General features: G+C 48.1%; 1 protein-coding gene across 11 annotated transcripts in view; it reads left to right on the forward strand.

Annotated features, from left to right (window-relative positions):
* The window catches only part of RNLS (renalase, FAD dependent amine oxidase), a 277,156-nt gene that overhangs the window by 845 nt on the left and 262,347 nt on the right, over positions 1-13,964 (forward strand). For 10 of the 11 annotated variants that reach the window (XR_013366020.1, XR_013366021.1, XM_077874845.1 and 7 more), the window contains exons 2-4: positions 1,143-1,248; positions 2,301-2,443; positions 7,745-7,903. Coding sequence is in view for 9 of the 11 variants with exons in the window: in XM_077874845.1 (XP_077730971.1) it covers positions 1,143-1,248; positions 2,301-2,443; positions 7,745-7,903 (408 nt within the window). In the remaining 2 variants the exon portion in view is untranslated. Of the gene's footprint in view, positions 1-480; positions 1,059-1,142; positions 1,249-2,300; positions 2,444-7,744; positions 7,904-13,964 lie in introns of those variants that run through there. The other variant, XM_077874839.1, reaches the window with a different exon arrangement.

Consider the following 13,964-nt stretch of genomic DNA (forward strand, 5'->3'; position numbering starts at 1 on the left):
GGGGGTGCAGAGGAGCCCCGCGGGGTCGGGGAGGAGTCCCGGGCTGGGGGAGGGGGTGCAGAGGAGCCCCGCGGGGTCCGGGAGGAGTCCCGGGGTGGGGGAGGGGGTGCAGAGGAGCCCCGTGGGGTCGGGGAGGAGTCCCTGGCCGGAGGAGGAGGTGCGGAGGAGCCCCGCGTGGTCGGAGAGGAATCCCGGGCTGGGGGAGGGGGTGCGGAGGAGGCCCCCGGAGTCGGGGAGGAGTCCCGGGCTGGGGGAGGGGGTGCGGAGGAGCCCCGCGGGGTCCGGGAGGAGTCCCGGCCTGGGGGAGGGGGTGCAGAGGAGCCCCGCAGGGTCGGGGAGGAGTCCCGGGCTGGGGGAGGGGGTGCGGAGGAGCCCCGTGGGGTCGGGGAGGAGACCCTGGTCGGAGGAGGGGGTGCGGAGGAGCCCCGCGGGGTCGGAGAGGAGCCCTGGGCTGGGGGAGGGGGTGCAGAGGAGCCTTGCGGGGTCGGGGAGGAGTCCCGGGCGGGAGGAGGGGGTGCGGAGGAGCCCCGCGGGGTCCGGGAGGAGTCCCGGGCCGGGGGAGGGGGTGCGGAGGAGCCCCGCAGGGTCGGGGAGGAGTCCCGGGCGGGAGGAGGGGGTGCGGAGGAGCCCCGCGGGGTCCGGGAGGCGGGAGCAGCGCCCCCCCGCCCCGGGCCGCCCGGCACCTGCCCGCGCGCCCTCGCAGGGCCTGGCCACCTGGGGGGGTCCATCTCCCACCCGCCGGGTGTGCGGGGCGTGCACCTTGCCAGGACCCCAGTGCGCTGGGCCGGGCCTTCCCAGGGTCTGGTTTACAGGATCCCCTTTCTCGGGAGGGCGGATCACAGGCGCGCACGGGAGTGGGGGTGGGGGGTGGAGGGGCCGGTTCCCAGCTCTCGGGGCCTTTCCCGGGGCACCGGGTCCTGCTTCAGTGTGTGACCCGGGCCAGGCCCCCCGCTGCCCTCTTTACCGCATGACCTATGTCCCGAGGGTCGTAGAGGACCAAGCATAAAACTAAGAGAGGAAAACCCCACAAAAGCCCTTTTAAAGAATGCAGCTGCGAAGTAAGCTGTGGGCCCGCGGGGAAGGGACAGGTGAGGCGCCGGCTGCACAGGTGAGGCGCTGAGCGGTCCCGTCCCTTCCTGCAGGGGGGAGGATGTGCACGGCCTGCAGCCCGCACGCCCCGGGGAGCACCGTGGACCTGGGGGCACAGTACATCACCCGCTCGCCCCAGTGGGCCGGGCCGCACGCACGGTGAGTGGGTGAGTGGGCAGGGCCGGAGGTGCCCCTCTGGGGTGGGGTGCGTGGGAAGGCCTGGTTTTGCTCTTGCAACGCAGAGAAGCTACTGTGCAGCTGAGGACCCTCTACAGGTGATCCTGATGTGGTGGGGAGCTGCAGGCCAGGCCTCCTCGGGCGGGGGGCTATGGGGTGGCAGGTCGGGGGTGTGGGCCACCCGCATGAACACGGCCCGGACCCAGAGGACAGCTCCCCGGGGAGTGGGGTGGGGGCAAGGCCGCCTCCACGAATTCACAATGACCCTTCTGCCTACTGTCCTGTCTATACTGACTTACACTTTGAGATACACGAGGAAATAGGCCTTCGACTGTCAACGAGAGATGTTTGGATTCGCAAACGTTCCTGTTTTTCACCTGAGTTATGGTTTATTACTCTTTTTTTTAAAAAGATTCTATTTATTTATTCACGAGAAACACACACACACAGAGGCAGAGACACAGGCAGAGGGAGAAGCAGGCTCCATGCAGGGAGCGGGATGCAGGACTCGATCCCGGGTCTCCAGGATCAGGCCCTGGGCTGAAGGTGCACTAAACGGCTGAGCCACCCAGGGATCCCCTATTTTTTTTTTTAAGGAAGTCCAGTGCGCAACGTGGGGCTTGCACGCCCCATCCGAGACCGAGAGTCCGTCCTCTGCAGACTGAGCCACCCAGGGGCCCCTGAATTATGTTTCATTGACACAAAACATATACAGAGTTGATCCTATGAAGATTTCTAGCTTCTTTTTAAATTATTATTATTTTTTAAGGTTTTATTCATTTATTCACAAGAGAGACAGAGAGAGAGAGAGGCAGAGACCCAGGCAGGGGGAGAAGCAGGCTCCATGCAGGGAGCCCAATGCGGGACTCGATCCCGGGACTCCAGGATCACACCCTAGGCCGAAGGCAGGCTCTAAACCGTTGAGCCGCCCAGGGATCCCCAAAGATTTCTAGTTATTAGTTAAAATGAATTCTTGGAAGAGAATATATTAAGCTGACTGTGGTGTTTATTTCCCTTGTATTGATCTATTTCAGGTTTTATGACGAATTGCTGGCTCTTGGCCTCTTGGAGCCTCTGACGTCTCCTATCGAAGGGATGGTGGTGAAGGAGGGAGAGTGTAATTTTGTGGCACCTCAAGGAGTTTCTTCAATTATTAAGCATTACTTGAAAGAATCAGGTGGGGATAGGATTTTCTCTGCTTTCTTTTAAAATTAGCATTTGAAGATAAAAGCTGTGTACACAATTAAGTGTTAATGCTCTAAAGAAAGTTGTGAGATAGATGCTCTCCTCTTCACTACTCAACAGCTAATTTTCTTTCCCTAAAGTAATCCCTAATAATAGTTTCCAGCGTACGCTTCTAGGAAAGTGTTTTTGCCTCTGTCTGTTGACTTACGTGGCTGTCTCTATTTATTCTCGTGTGTTTATATTTATTCTTTTTAAGTATACAAATAGGATTATTATTATTATAGGCCTTTCTACACCTTGTTTGATCTGTTAACAATAAATCAGCCACACACACGCCCATTATCTATGTGTCTGCCCCCTGTTGGTTCTGTTTCTCTGGAGAATCCTAATACATCATCATAGACTAAATCATATCTTAGGTCTATTTTCATATCAGGAAATTGAGTATGCTTCATGCTTTTCAGTGCCTGTTCAATATCACATTATATATTTATAAATAAATGCATTGTTTATTTAGATATTAAGTTTCTGGTGAATATTTAGGCTGGGGAGGGCGGTAAGGGGTTGTTTTGCTAATGCCAGTATTGCTACCTGGTCTAGCCCTGCCGCGTATGCATATCTGTACCCCAATTTCTAACAGGACAATAGCTGTGTCGAATGGTAAATGTGAATTTTTAGTTATACCAGGTAGTGTCATCTGTTCCTCTTAACGAATATCTCATCATCAAGAGTGAATGAGGAGCTGCCTGGGTGGCTCGGTCAGTTAAGCATCAGACTCTTGGTTTCCGCTCAGGTCACGATCTCAGGTTCTGAGATTGAGCCTCACCTCAGGCTCTGTGCTCAGCCGGGGGTCTCTCCCTCTGCCCCTCCCACTCGTGTTCTCCCTTTCTCTAAAATAAATAAATCTTTTTTTTTTTAGGCATTTTTTTTAAAGATTTTATTTATTTATTCATGATAGTCACACAGAGAGAGAGAGAGAGAGAGAGAGAGAGGCAGAGACACAGGCAGAGGGAGAAGCAGGCTCCATGCACCGGGAGCCCGACGTGGGATTCGATCCCGGGTCTCCAGGATCGCGCCCTGGGCCAAAGGCAGGCGCCAAACCGCTGCGCCACCCAGGGATCCCTAAAATAAATAAATCTTAAAAGAAAATTAAAAAGCAGTGAATGAGAATTTCTCCTTCTGCAGGTCTTGATATTATGGAGATTTTTAATTTTTGCCAGTGTGATAAGTTAAAGCAGCTGTCTTTTTGTGTTTTGACATTTATATTTACATAATCATGAGTGAGTTCATGCCTCCTTTTTAAGGCAGTTCTTTTCATCTTTTGTGTGTGTGTGTGTGTGTGTGTGTGAATTTCTTATTTATAACCTTTGCCCATTTTTTATTAGGATTTTCATTTGTTCTTTATTTTATGAATGTTTTGAAAATGATCTTTTTTTAAAAAGATGATAAATGATCTTGGATGATAGATGATTTTTTTTCTTTTTCTTTTTTTTTCTAAGATTTTATTTATTCATGAGAGACACATACACACACACACACAGAGGCAGAGACCCAGGCGGAGGGAGAAGCATGCAGGAGCCCGACGTGGGACTCGATCCCAGGACCCCAGGATCACACCCTGGTCCGGAGGCAGGCGCTAAACTGCTGAGCCACCTGAGGATCCCAATAGATGATTTTTTTCAAACAAAAGAAGGTTTCTTGATGAATCATAATTAAGTTGTCCAGTTCAAGATCATTGATGACAGGTGCTGAGAATTTTTGTTACATAAGCTATTTTTAGAATAATTACTATTTTGAACCTCTTCATCAAATACTACTTATTGAGGACCCCAAGAGTCCCTGATCTCAGGCAAGGGAGAGGTCAGTGAGATTGAACACACAACATGAGAACATGTGGTAAATGCAAATAGCATTCTGGTTTAAACCATTTCTCACTCTAGGATTCAGCCTATAATGGTGTATTACTCAGGATTTTCCAGAGAAAAGAGCCAATAGGAGATTGATATAATAGGACACGTGTGTGTGCATATTTTATTAGGATATATACATACATACATGATTTATTATAAAGAATTGGCTCGTGGTTATGGGCGTTGGCGGGTGTCAAGATCTGCAGGATGAGTCGGCAGGCTGGGGACCCAGGAGAGCGTGAAGGCTAGCGGGCTCCAGATCCCGGAAGAGCTGATTTTTCAATTCAAATCTGAATACAGGGGGGTTAAAACCCCCCAAAACTTGTCCCAGTTTAAGGCAGTCAGGAAGATTTCCTCGCTTTGGGGAGGGTTACTCTTTTTGTTTTATTCAAGCCATTGACGGATTGGGTAAGACCCATCTACATTAGATAGAGTAGGTAATCTGTACTCAGTCTACCAATTTATTTTTTATTTTTATTTTTACTTATTTATTTTTTAAAGTGGAACTACCTTCTTTTTTTTTAATTGTTTTTATTATTTTTTATTTATTTATGATAGACATAGAGAGAGAGAGAGAGAGAGAGAGAGGCAGAGACACAGGCAGAGGGAGAAGCAGGCTCCATGCTGGGAGCCTGACATGGGACTCGATCCCGTGACTCCAGGACTGCGCTCTAGACCAAAGGCAGGCGCGAAACCGCTGAGCCACCCAGGGATCCCCTTAAATTTTACTCTTATCCAAAATCACCCTCAAAAACAGGCCCAGAATAATGTTCGACCAAATATTTGGGGACTCCATGACCCAGTCAAATTAATGCATGCGATTAACCGTTACAGAATGTGATACTGTTGGATTATCTTGTGGAGTGTCACCGTCGGCTTCATGCATTGCCACCAGGTAGCTTTTCAAATATCTCATTTCCATCGTGATTCGGCCCAATTTAGGTGGCATGTTTACTGAAATCCTCAAGCACCTCCTGACTGTATCACGGATCTGTCCACGCACGCACACATGCACGCACGCGCACATCCACTCAGTAACCACTTACGGGGTGCTTAGGACACGCCAGATGCGGTGTTAGGTGCCAGTGAAACAAGAACCGAAGGCAGCTGACAGGGCAGCCTGCCCTCTCACAGCTGGTGTTCTGGCTGGGGGACTGTCCTGGAATACACGGTACCTACGTCCTCCCTTTTGGCAGGCGTTTGGAAGAATATATGTTTTATCATCCAATTTTGCTTTGGAAGCTCTTGGAAAAAGAGCTCATATTTAATTATTTGTGGCTCACAGAATTTAACAGTAGCCTGTACCTGGTAGGTAGGTATGGTGATAGATTTCCGTATCTGCATCCATCTCTATCATCTATCTATCTATCATCTATCATCTATTTATCTATCATCTATCTATCATCTGTCTATCATCTCTCATCCATCTATCATCTATCATCTATCATCTATCATCTCTCATCTCTCATCTATCTATCTATCATCTATCACCTATCTATCATCTCTCGTCTATCTATCATCTATCTATCTATCTATCTATCTATCTATCTATCTATCTATCATCTATCTATCTATCTACATGTGTATATTGGATGTGTTCCTAAGTATATTTAAAAGAGCTATATAAGGTGATTATCACTTTTAATTTGACCAATTCTTAGTAAAAACCTGCTTATAGATTTTCAATTTAAAGAAAAAATTAAGAGAGAGAGACTGTGAGAGCACAAGAAGGGAAGCAGCAGAGGGAGAGGGAGAAGCAGGACCCCCACCCCCGCCAACCGCAGGGACTCGATCCCAGGACCCCGGGATCATGAGCTGAACCGAAGGCAGACGCTCAACCACTGAGCCACCCAGGTGCCCCTGTATTTTCAATTAGTACAGTCTCTTGAGACAATGATTTTGTAGATCTTTTATGGCTCTGTAAAGCATTATTCACTTCAAAAAAAAGTAATTCTTTTGAAAAAGTTACATATTACTGGTACAAAGTTTGGAAAATAAAAATAGCAGGAAAATGTCCAGTAAGTCCATTTTGTGGACTCCTTTCTGCTTTTTTCTTTTTTTAAATGAATTTTTACATAATTGAGTTCCAGGTCTATAAAAATCTATATAATATAAATGTAATTATAAATAATACAGGTAATATTTAATAAAAATAAAATACAAATATCAAAAACATAGACTGTTCTAATAATAGCTTTGTAATACTTCAGGAGTCTTTTCCCCTCTCTACCCACATCTGTTGTTACAGGATTTATAGACCTCATTTATACTATTTAAAATTTTACAATTATATCCTTTTAAACTCCTGTAAAGCTTTCTCTCCACGAAAGTGGTTTAGTGTTTTCACAACAGAAGTGAGAGAAATTTTGGAATCACAATGACCTGGACTCAAATGAATGTACTGTCACCCCTTCCTGGGTGTATAATAATAGGAAAGTTTAAAAATCTATTCCCTGGGGGCGCCCGGGTGCCTCAGTTGGTGAAGCATCTGCCTTCAGCTCAGGTCCTGACCCCGGGGTCCCGGGATCGAGTCCCTGGTCGGGCTCCCTGCTCAGCGGGGCGTCTGCTTCTCCTCACACTGCTTGTGCTCTCTGTCTCCCTCAAATAAATAAATAAAATCTTTAAAAAATCAAAATTAAATAAAAATCTATACCCTGGTTCTTTCATGGGAAAAAAATGAGGATGATAACAGTGCCCACTGCAAAGTTTTATCATGAGGACGGTGGGGCACAGTGCATCCGTGTCAGTCCAGCAGGTCACGGGCAGGTACGGGGCAGCCTCCCGATCAATGTTGGTTTAAAAAGTAACCTCCTTGAACGAGGCTGACCTTTGTAGGTCCCCAGTGCCCAAGAACCCAAGAGGGACGAGACTACTCAAAATACCTTGGTGACGAAGAAGAGGAAGTGCAACGGGAGGACACTCAACTGTATTTCTCTTAATTACAGTTCTTAGTAAAGGCGGTTGATCTGCCAACGAGGGCTTGGGTCTCTGCACCTTTCTCAGGCTTAAAGGGACTAGTCTTGCTCGTGCGGCCGGGACTAGGACCCTTGACACCTTCACTAGGGCACTTACCTGCCTTACGAAGATCACGAGCTTTAGTGGGGTGGATGTGGGGCCACATCAGGGAGCGGCATCTCTGAATCTGACCCCTTGTTTGTGAGATCCACTGGCGCCAGGGGTCTGCGTGCTCGCGGGGGCCGCGCAGGTGTGGCCGGCGCTCCTAGCAGTGGTGGCCGCGGGGGACGGCGTCCGGGGGTGCTGGCAGGAGGGGGAGCAGCAGAGACGTCACTCTTTAACTCACCTGGAAGGATCCAGCTTGCGCCTCTTTCTGGTCGTTCACGTGGAAACCCGGTGATGTGAACGTGACTTCGCTTTTGGAACAGGTGCCGACGTCTGCTTCGGACACCGCGTGACCCGGGTCGACCTGCGAGATGACAGGTGGGAGGTGTCCACGGAAACGGGTCGCCCTGAGCGGTTTGACCTTGTCGTCCTCACGATGCCGGCTCCTCGGATCCTGCAGCTTCAAGGGGACGTGGCCAACTGTAAGTCCCTGCGCGAATGCGGCGCAGCACACGGGGTGTCACGGGTTCCAGCGATTTGCACGTCTCAAGCACTGATCCCGGGGCCCTGTTCACCGTCTGAGTGAAGGTCACACCGACCCCATAGCATTTCTTTTAACCGGTTCAGCGTTGGACGATTTTCTTACGTCCTTGCCTTTATAGAAGCGGGCGTCTGGGATGGACATGCAGGCGTGTGGCCCGAAGGAAGGGCCGTCCCCGTGGCCATCCTGGAAATAGGGAGGTTTCCCTGACACGAGGACCGATCACGTCCACCCCTGGCACGTCTCATCCCGATTGTTCGTGCGCGGCTCTTGGGTGCTTGCTCTTGGGATTTGTTGGAGCGCCTTTTCCCTTTTTAAATCTCACTTTACTCTTTTTTTAAAAAATATTTTGTGTATGTGTTTATCTGAGAGAGAGCAAGCAGGGGAGGAGAGGGACAAGTAGATGCCACGCTGACCACAGGGCCCCACTTGGGGATCGATCTCATGGCCCCGAGATCGTGACCTGAGCCCGAATCCACAGCCCGACGCTTGACCCACAGAGCCTGCCCGGCGCCGCGGCCAGAGTCGCTCTGTAGCAGGGCCACGTACTGCCCCGGAGTCTGTGATCGTCGGGTCGCCGTGCAGATGGTCCACAGCACGCTGCAACACTTACCTCCGACATAGCTTTCGCTCCCTCTGTCCAGTTGTGTGATAAGTTATGTTTTCCCATTTTTATTATTGTTATTATTTTTATTTTATTTATTTCCCATTTTTAAATACTAATAAATATTCATAAAATAAATATTAATAAATATTTATTTATAAATTTATGAATATTAATAAATATTAATTCATTTATATTTATATTATATTTAATATATTATACATTATATATACTATACTATATTTATAATACATTATATTATAATAAATGTGTATAATATTTATAATGTTGAAATGTTATTACATATTATTAAATATTATAGTATTAATATATATTAATATAATATAATAATATTGATACATATTAACATTATCAAATATTAATTATAAATATTTATAATAAACATTTAATATTTATTAAATATATTAAAATAAATATATAAAATACATATATAATAAATATTATATTACTATATATAACATTATTAATATAAAATATTTTTACATATTTATTACTTATTTATTTCTCATTTTTAAATAAAAATTTATAAAATATTAATAAGTATTTATAAATTCATAAATATAAATATTTATTTATATTTAATATTATATTTATATATAACATATTATATTCATATTATGATTTTTATAATAAATATTAAATATTTATAATAAATATTTAATATTTATTAAATATATAAAAATAAATATATAAAATACATATTTATAATATATTATTATATATAATATATTATTAATAATATAAAATATTTTTAAATATTTATTACTTACTTTATTTCCCATTTTTAAAAGCTACGTGGTTTTGTGTGTAAAGAGAGGCCCCTTAATGTTGCGCTGCGAGGGTAGTTCTCAGTTACCTGTATTACCAGCGACCCATGGAACATTGCGTCGGCGATGTCTCGGGCACGGACTGACCCAAGATATTTGAGGCTCCGCTAATTAACGACTTTGTTTAGATCTTCTGTATCCGTAGTTTTTTTGCGTATTTGAACTGTGCTGGGTTGAGAGATCAGTGTAATTCCATTTTATTTCTGTCTTTCCTGGGGCCGTTATTAATATTTTTTTTTTGCAGTGTTTGCTCCGTGACGTTTTGATCCCGCGGTCCTAGATTCACGCTGCATCTTCATTGCAGGTCACACTCTTTCACTTAAAAAAAGTTCTCTCCTGGGTCGTCTGCGCTCTGTTTGGCCTTCACGTTGACCTTGACCCGTAAATGAGATGCTCATTCTTTTATTTGCATTTGTCCGGTCCAACCTTTTTACTTTTAACCTTTCAGAGATACTTTATTTTGGAAGCGCCTCTTTCGCTTTGTTCATCTTCGAGTCCAGTAGTTCCATGAAGACATACACGTGCCTTATTGTTCGTTTTTTTGTGGGGCACGTTGTCCACTTGTGACTTAAAGGCTCCGCTTTCCGCCCGCCTTCGGCATGTCCTTCTGCTTCTATACCTACTTGGAGGTTCTGTTTCTGTCCCACGTGCTGTGACCTCAGAGTATCTCAGGAGCTCGACAGGCCCCCTTCCCGCATCTGCCGTCTTCGTCTCGACTCACTCCCACCTTGGTCTCTGCGTTCTTCGTACTTCCGTTCCCGGCCTTCCCGGCTGGTTTTCCAGAGCATTCCTTTGGCTCCCTTCCTTGGGCTCAGGCTTCGAAGGGGTCATACGGCCCTTTCCCCGTTTTCAGGCCATCGCCTCAATATTTGTTGAACTAATCTGCTTCCGGCCAAATTTTTCTGACACGTATGTTCCATCAGCATATTTGTTAGTTATGTCACATTCTCCGTCTTCATTATTTTGTCAGCATCGGTCCCTCTCTGATGACTGCCCATCATTCCACGGCGCCGTTTCTGTCGACTTCATGAAGAATAATGCTGTCGAGGAAGGCCAGGCATTTCAGTAAAAGTACGTTGCTAGTGATCGTAATGACTGGGTGCTAGTGATGATTAATATAATAATCTAATTTTTTGAAGATTTTATTTATTTATTCATGAGAGAGGCAGAGACACAGGCAGAGGGAGAAGCAGGCTCCCTGCAGGGACCCGGATGCGGGACCCGATCCCAGGACCCTGGGGTCATGGTCTGAGCCGAAGGCACATGCTCCACCACTGAGCCACCCAGGCGTCCCTATAATAATATTTTTGTTCACATGGAAAGATTTCACAATATTCTCATATTAGGAAAGGTACGTAGATGCATCTGTATTTCTTTTCCATCTGCCAAAAATAGTTTCACAGAAACATGGTCACGTTGTTATTGCTTGAAGATGATTTTCATGTTCTCCCTTACGGTTTTTTGAGTAGTCCCGACTTTAAAAATAAGGAGAGTTTACTTTTACCCTAAAAAATGGTAATGTTGGCGCAATTTAAAAAATATACCACGCTGCAAAGCGAATAGAACGTTTTTCCTTTTCCTTGGTGTGGGAGGAGCGCGGTGGGCCGCGTAGGCTGCTGCCGCGGGAGCCGTTTAGGAATGATGGACGTGCTGCGCGCGGCCGAGGGGGGCCGTCGGGCTTTGTATCAGCTCAACTCAGAATTGGACCCCGGGCAGATAATCCCGCTGGGTTCGTTGTTCTGAAAGAAGCCACCCCGGCTGCAAAGGGTGCAAACACGGTGTCCGGTGATGACCACCTACGGGGCCGAATCAAAGGGCGTAGTTATTTATCTGCTGTTTGTTTTTGAGAGAGAGAGGGAGAGAGAGGGGGAGAGCGAGCGCGCCGAGGGGCAGGGCCGGGGGGAGGAAGTCCTCGGCAGACCCCACCCAGTGCACAGCCTGGCACGGGCCCCGGTCCTGGACCCCGACATCAGGACCCGAGCTGCGTTCAGAGTGGACGCTCAACCCCGGAGCCCCCGGGAGCCCCTGAAACACCGGATCAAGAACACCTGCTTCCCCTTGAAGTCGCAAACCTCAACGCCGAGCGCAGCGCGGAGACCACACTGTCTCTCTCCGGGGTCCCAGCGCCGTCCATACCCCTAGGTGACCGTCCCAGGGCAGGTCGCCGGCACCGCCTGGGAGGAGGCCCTCGGTCTGCACGGCCCCGTGCTGCCACCTGGTGGCCCTCCGGGACTGCAGCTCCCTCCGGCCTTGGGAGTGGGGCCTGGGACCCTGAGGATGGGCGCAGCCCCGAGCAGGAGCACGCGGCGGCTTGGGACCCCGGGGAGGAGCGCTGGGCCTGGGGCACTGGCCTCGCCTTGGCTCCCTGCGTGGCCTTCCCGTCTGCTCCCCGCACCTTGAGCCTCGCCCGTCCTCTGGCATCGATGCACGTACCATCCGCTATGGGAAGGGCCTCCCTGTTGAGTACGTGGTCTGGGGTTCCCCCGACCGCCGCCCTCTCCTTATTTTGCCTTTTACAGAAGACACGGAACTACTACTACTACTACTACTTATTATTATTATTATTTTTGTCGATTAGTTATTACACTTGTCGCATTATCCCAGGGGGAGAACAGGAGCTCTTTACGGCCCGTGTAGACGGCCTCTTATAATTCGTGGTTCACCGTCTGTTGCTGTGCTGCTGTCTATGTGCTAATATCACAGGGTTCTCTCACTTGTCCTCACAATGATCTGAAGGCATTATCATTATTATTATTATTATTATTAATTATTTCCATTCTTGGTGGTGATGCTCGGATGTGAACCCGTTAGTGTGAAAGCCCGCTTTTAAGTTGGTGCAGTCTCAGTTCTTGGTCTTGAGCAAGGAAACGGTAGTCAGGGTGTCCGCAGACCCCTGGTCCTTATCAGTCAGAGTTGTGTGCCTACAAAAAGGCAGCCAGAAAAATCCTATGGATCAGTAAGGATGCTGGGAGCACACAGGAAGCATGACTTTGCCCTTCGCAAAACAGTGGAGTGTTTGTTTCCAGAGCACCGTGGGGTCCCCTCGCGTGGGAACCTGCAGTAAGGTGCAAGGAACGTCTGTTTCATTGCTCCTCTAAGCCTACAGGTTCTCCTCTCCCCCCCATAGGAGACCCTCCCTAGTCATCATTAGGGCTTCCCCCCTGCTTTGGGGTCACAGGGGGAGTCCAGGCCTCTGTAGTCCCCGGGTACCAGGGAGGCATGATGCCCAAGTGCATCCCTGCTGCCCCTCCATGCAGGCTCGGCCCTGCCTGCCCCTCCGACATCAGGCGGGACTCAGGGTCGCGTCATGGGCAGCTCTGCGCTGACACCGGGGCGGTCCCCATGCTCTGCAGGCCTGCAGCCGTGCTCCTCGGGCATTCTGCAGCAGGGCACCCCTTGGGAAGTGGGACACGCAAGCAGGAGCCAGGTCTCTACCCAGACAGGAACCCCCCCCACCCCCAACTCCTGCCCCTTCGACATTTATGGTCCAGCCCCTACCTTTCCATTTTCAGGGATCCACCACCTTGATCCACCTCACAGTCCTGCAAGAGGAAAGACTTTGCTGCCTTCTGTGTGTGGGGTGCGGGTGGGCGTCATCCCGACCTCAAGAAACAGCACTGAGCATCGCTTTCCTAAATTGGAGAGTAAGGAAGGGAGGGTTGGTTTTCCCTAAACAACTCATCTTGGCAAATTCTTTGCTTTCTGGTTGTTACATGACGGCAGAGGTGAAACTACAGAAGATCTCGAGGAGGCAAACTGCTAAGCGAGGGATCACACGTGTGTAGGAACATAGGCTAAAAGAAATGAAAACTCCTTTATGGAGAAATGTAGGTCTCCCTATAGCTCTACCCTGGAGACTTCCGGCGGCATGAGGTCCAAGAATACGTAGACATATCCATGTGCGCTTAATTAGGAATTACGATGTGGAGTTGCTTTTAAAGTTCTAGAATTACATAAAAAAAATAAAAAAATAAAAAAAATAGGGATCCCTGGGTGGCGCAGCGGTTTAGCGCCTGCCTTTGGCCCAGGGCGCGATCCTGGAGACCCAGGATCGAATCCCACGTCGGGCTCCCGGTGCATGGAGCCTGCTTCTCCCTCTGCCTGTGTCTCTGCCTCTCTCTCTCACTGTCTGCCTATCATAAATAAATAATAATAAAAAAAAATTAAAAAAAAAATAAAGTTCTAGAATACAAGCGCCCAAGACGGAGCCTGAAAGTAGATACTTTCAGACTAAGGATACGCACTCTAATTCACCATACGGAAGTTTGCCGTCCTGCAAAATACTGTTTTTTGAGTCTAAATGAAACGCTTACTTGGCTTATGTCTTAAAAATTATAACACCTGTTCACCCCAAATGTCATAGTTTAAAAATGTCTGTAAATTCACAGATGGTAGGTTTGTGATGAACCATGAAAGATCTTGGGGATACGTTTCTGACTTTGTAGAGATGCTCTGGCAAATATCCACTTTCTCCATGGTGACCTGTGGCCCGTTCCCAGCCCCATTCCTCACGTCGGTGCCCCAGCAGGAAGCAGGCAGCCAAAACCCCT

This window comes from Canis aureus, chromosome 27, assembly GCF_053574225.1.
Source record: "Canis aureus isolate CA01 chromosome 27, VMU_Caureus_v.1.0, whole genome shotgun sequence".
Classification (NCBI taxonomy): Eukaryota; Metazoa; Chordata; class Mammalia; order Carnivora; family Canidae; genus Canis; species Canis aureus.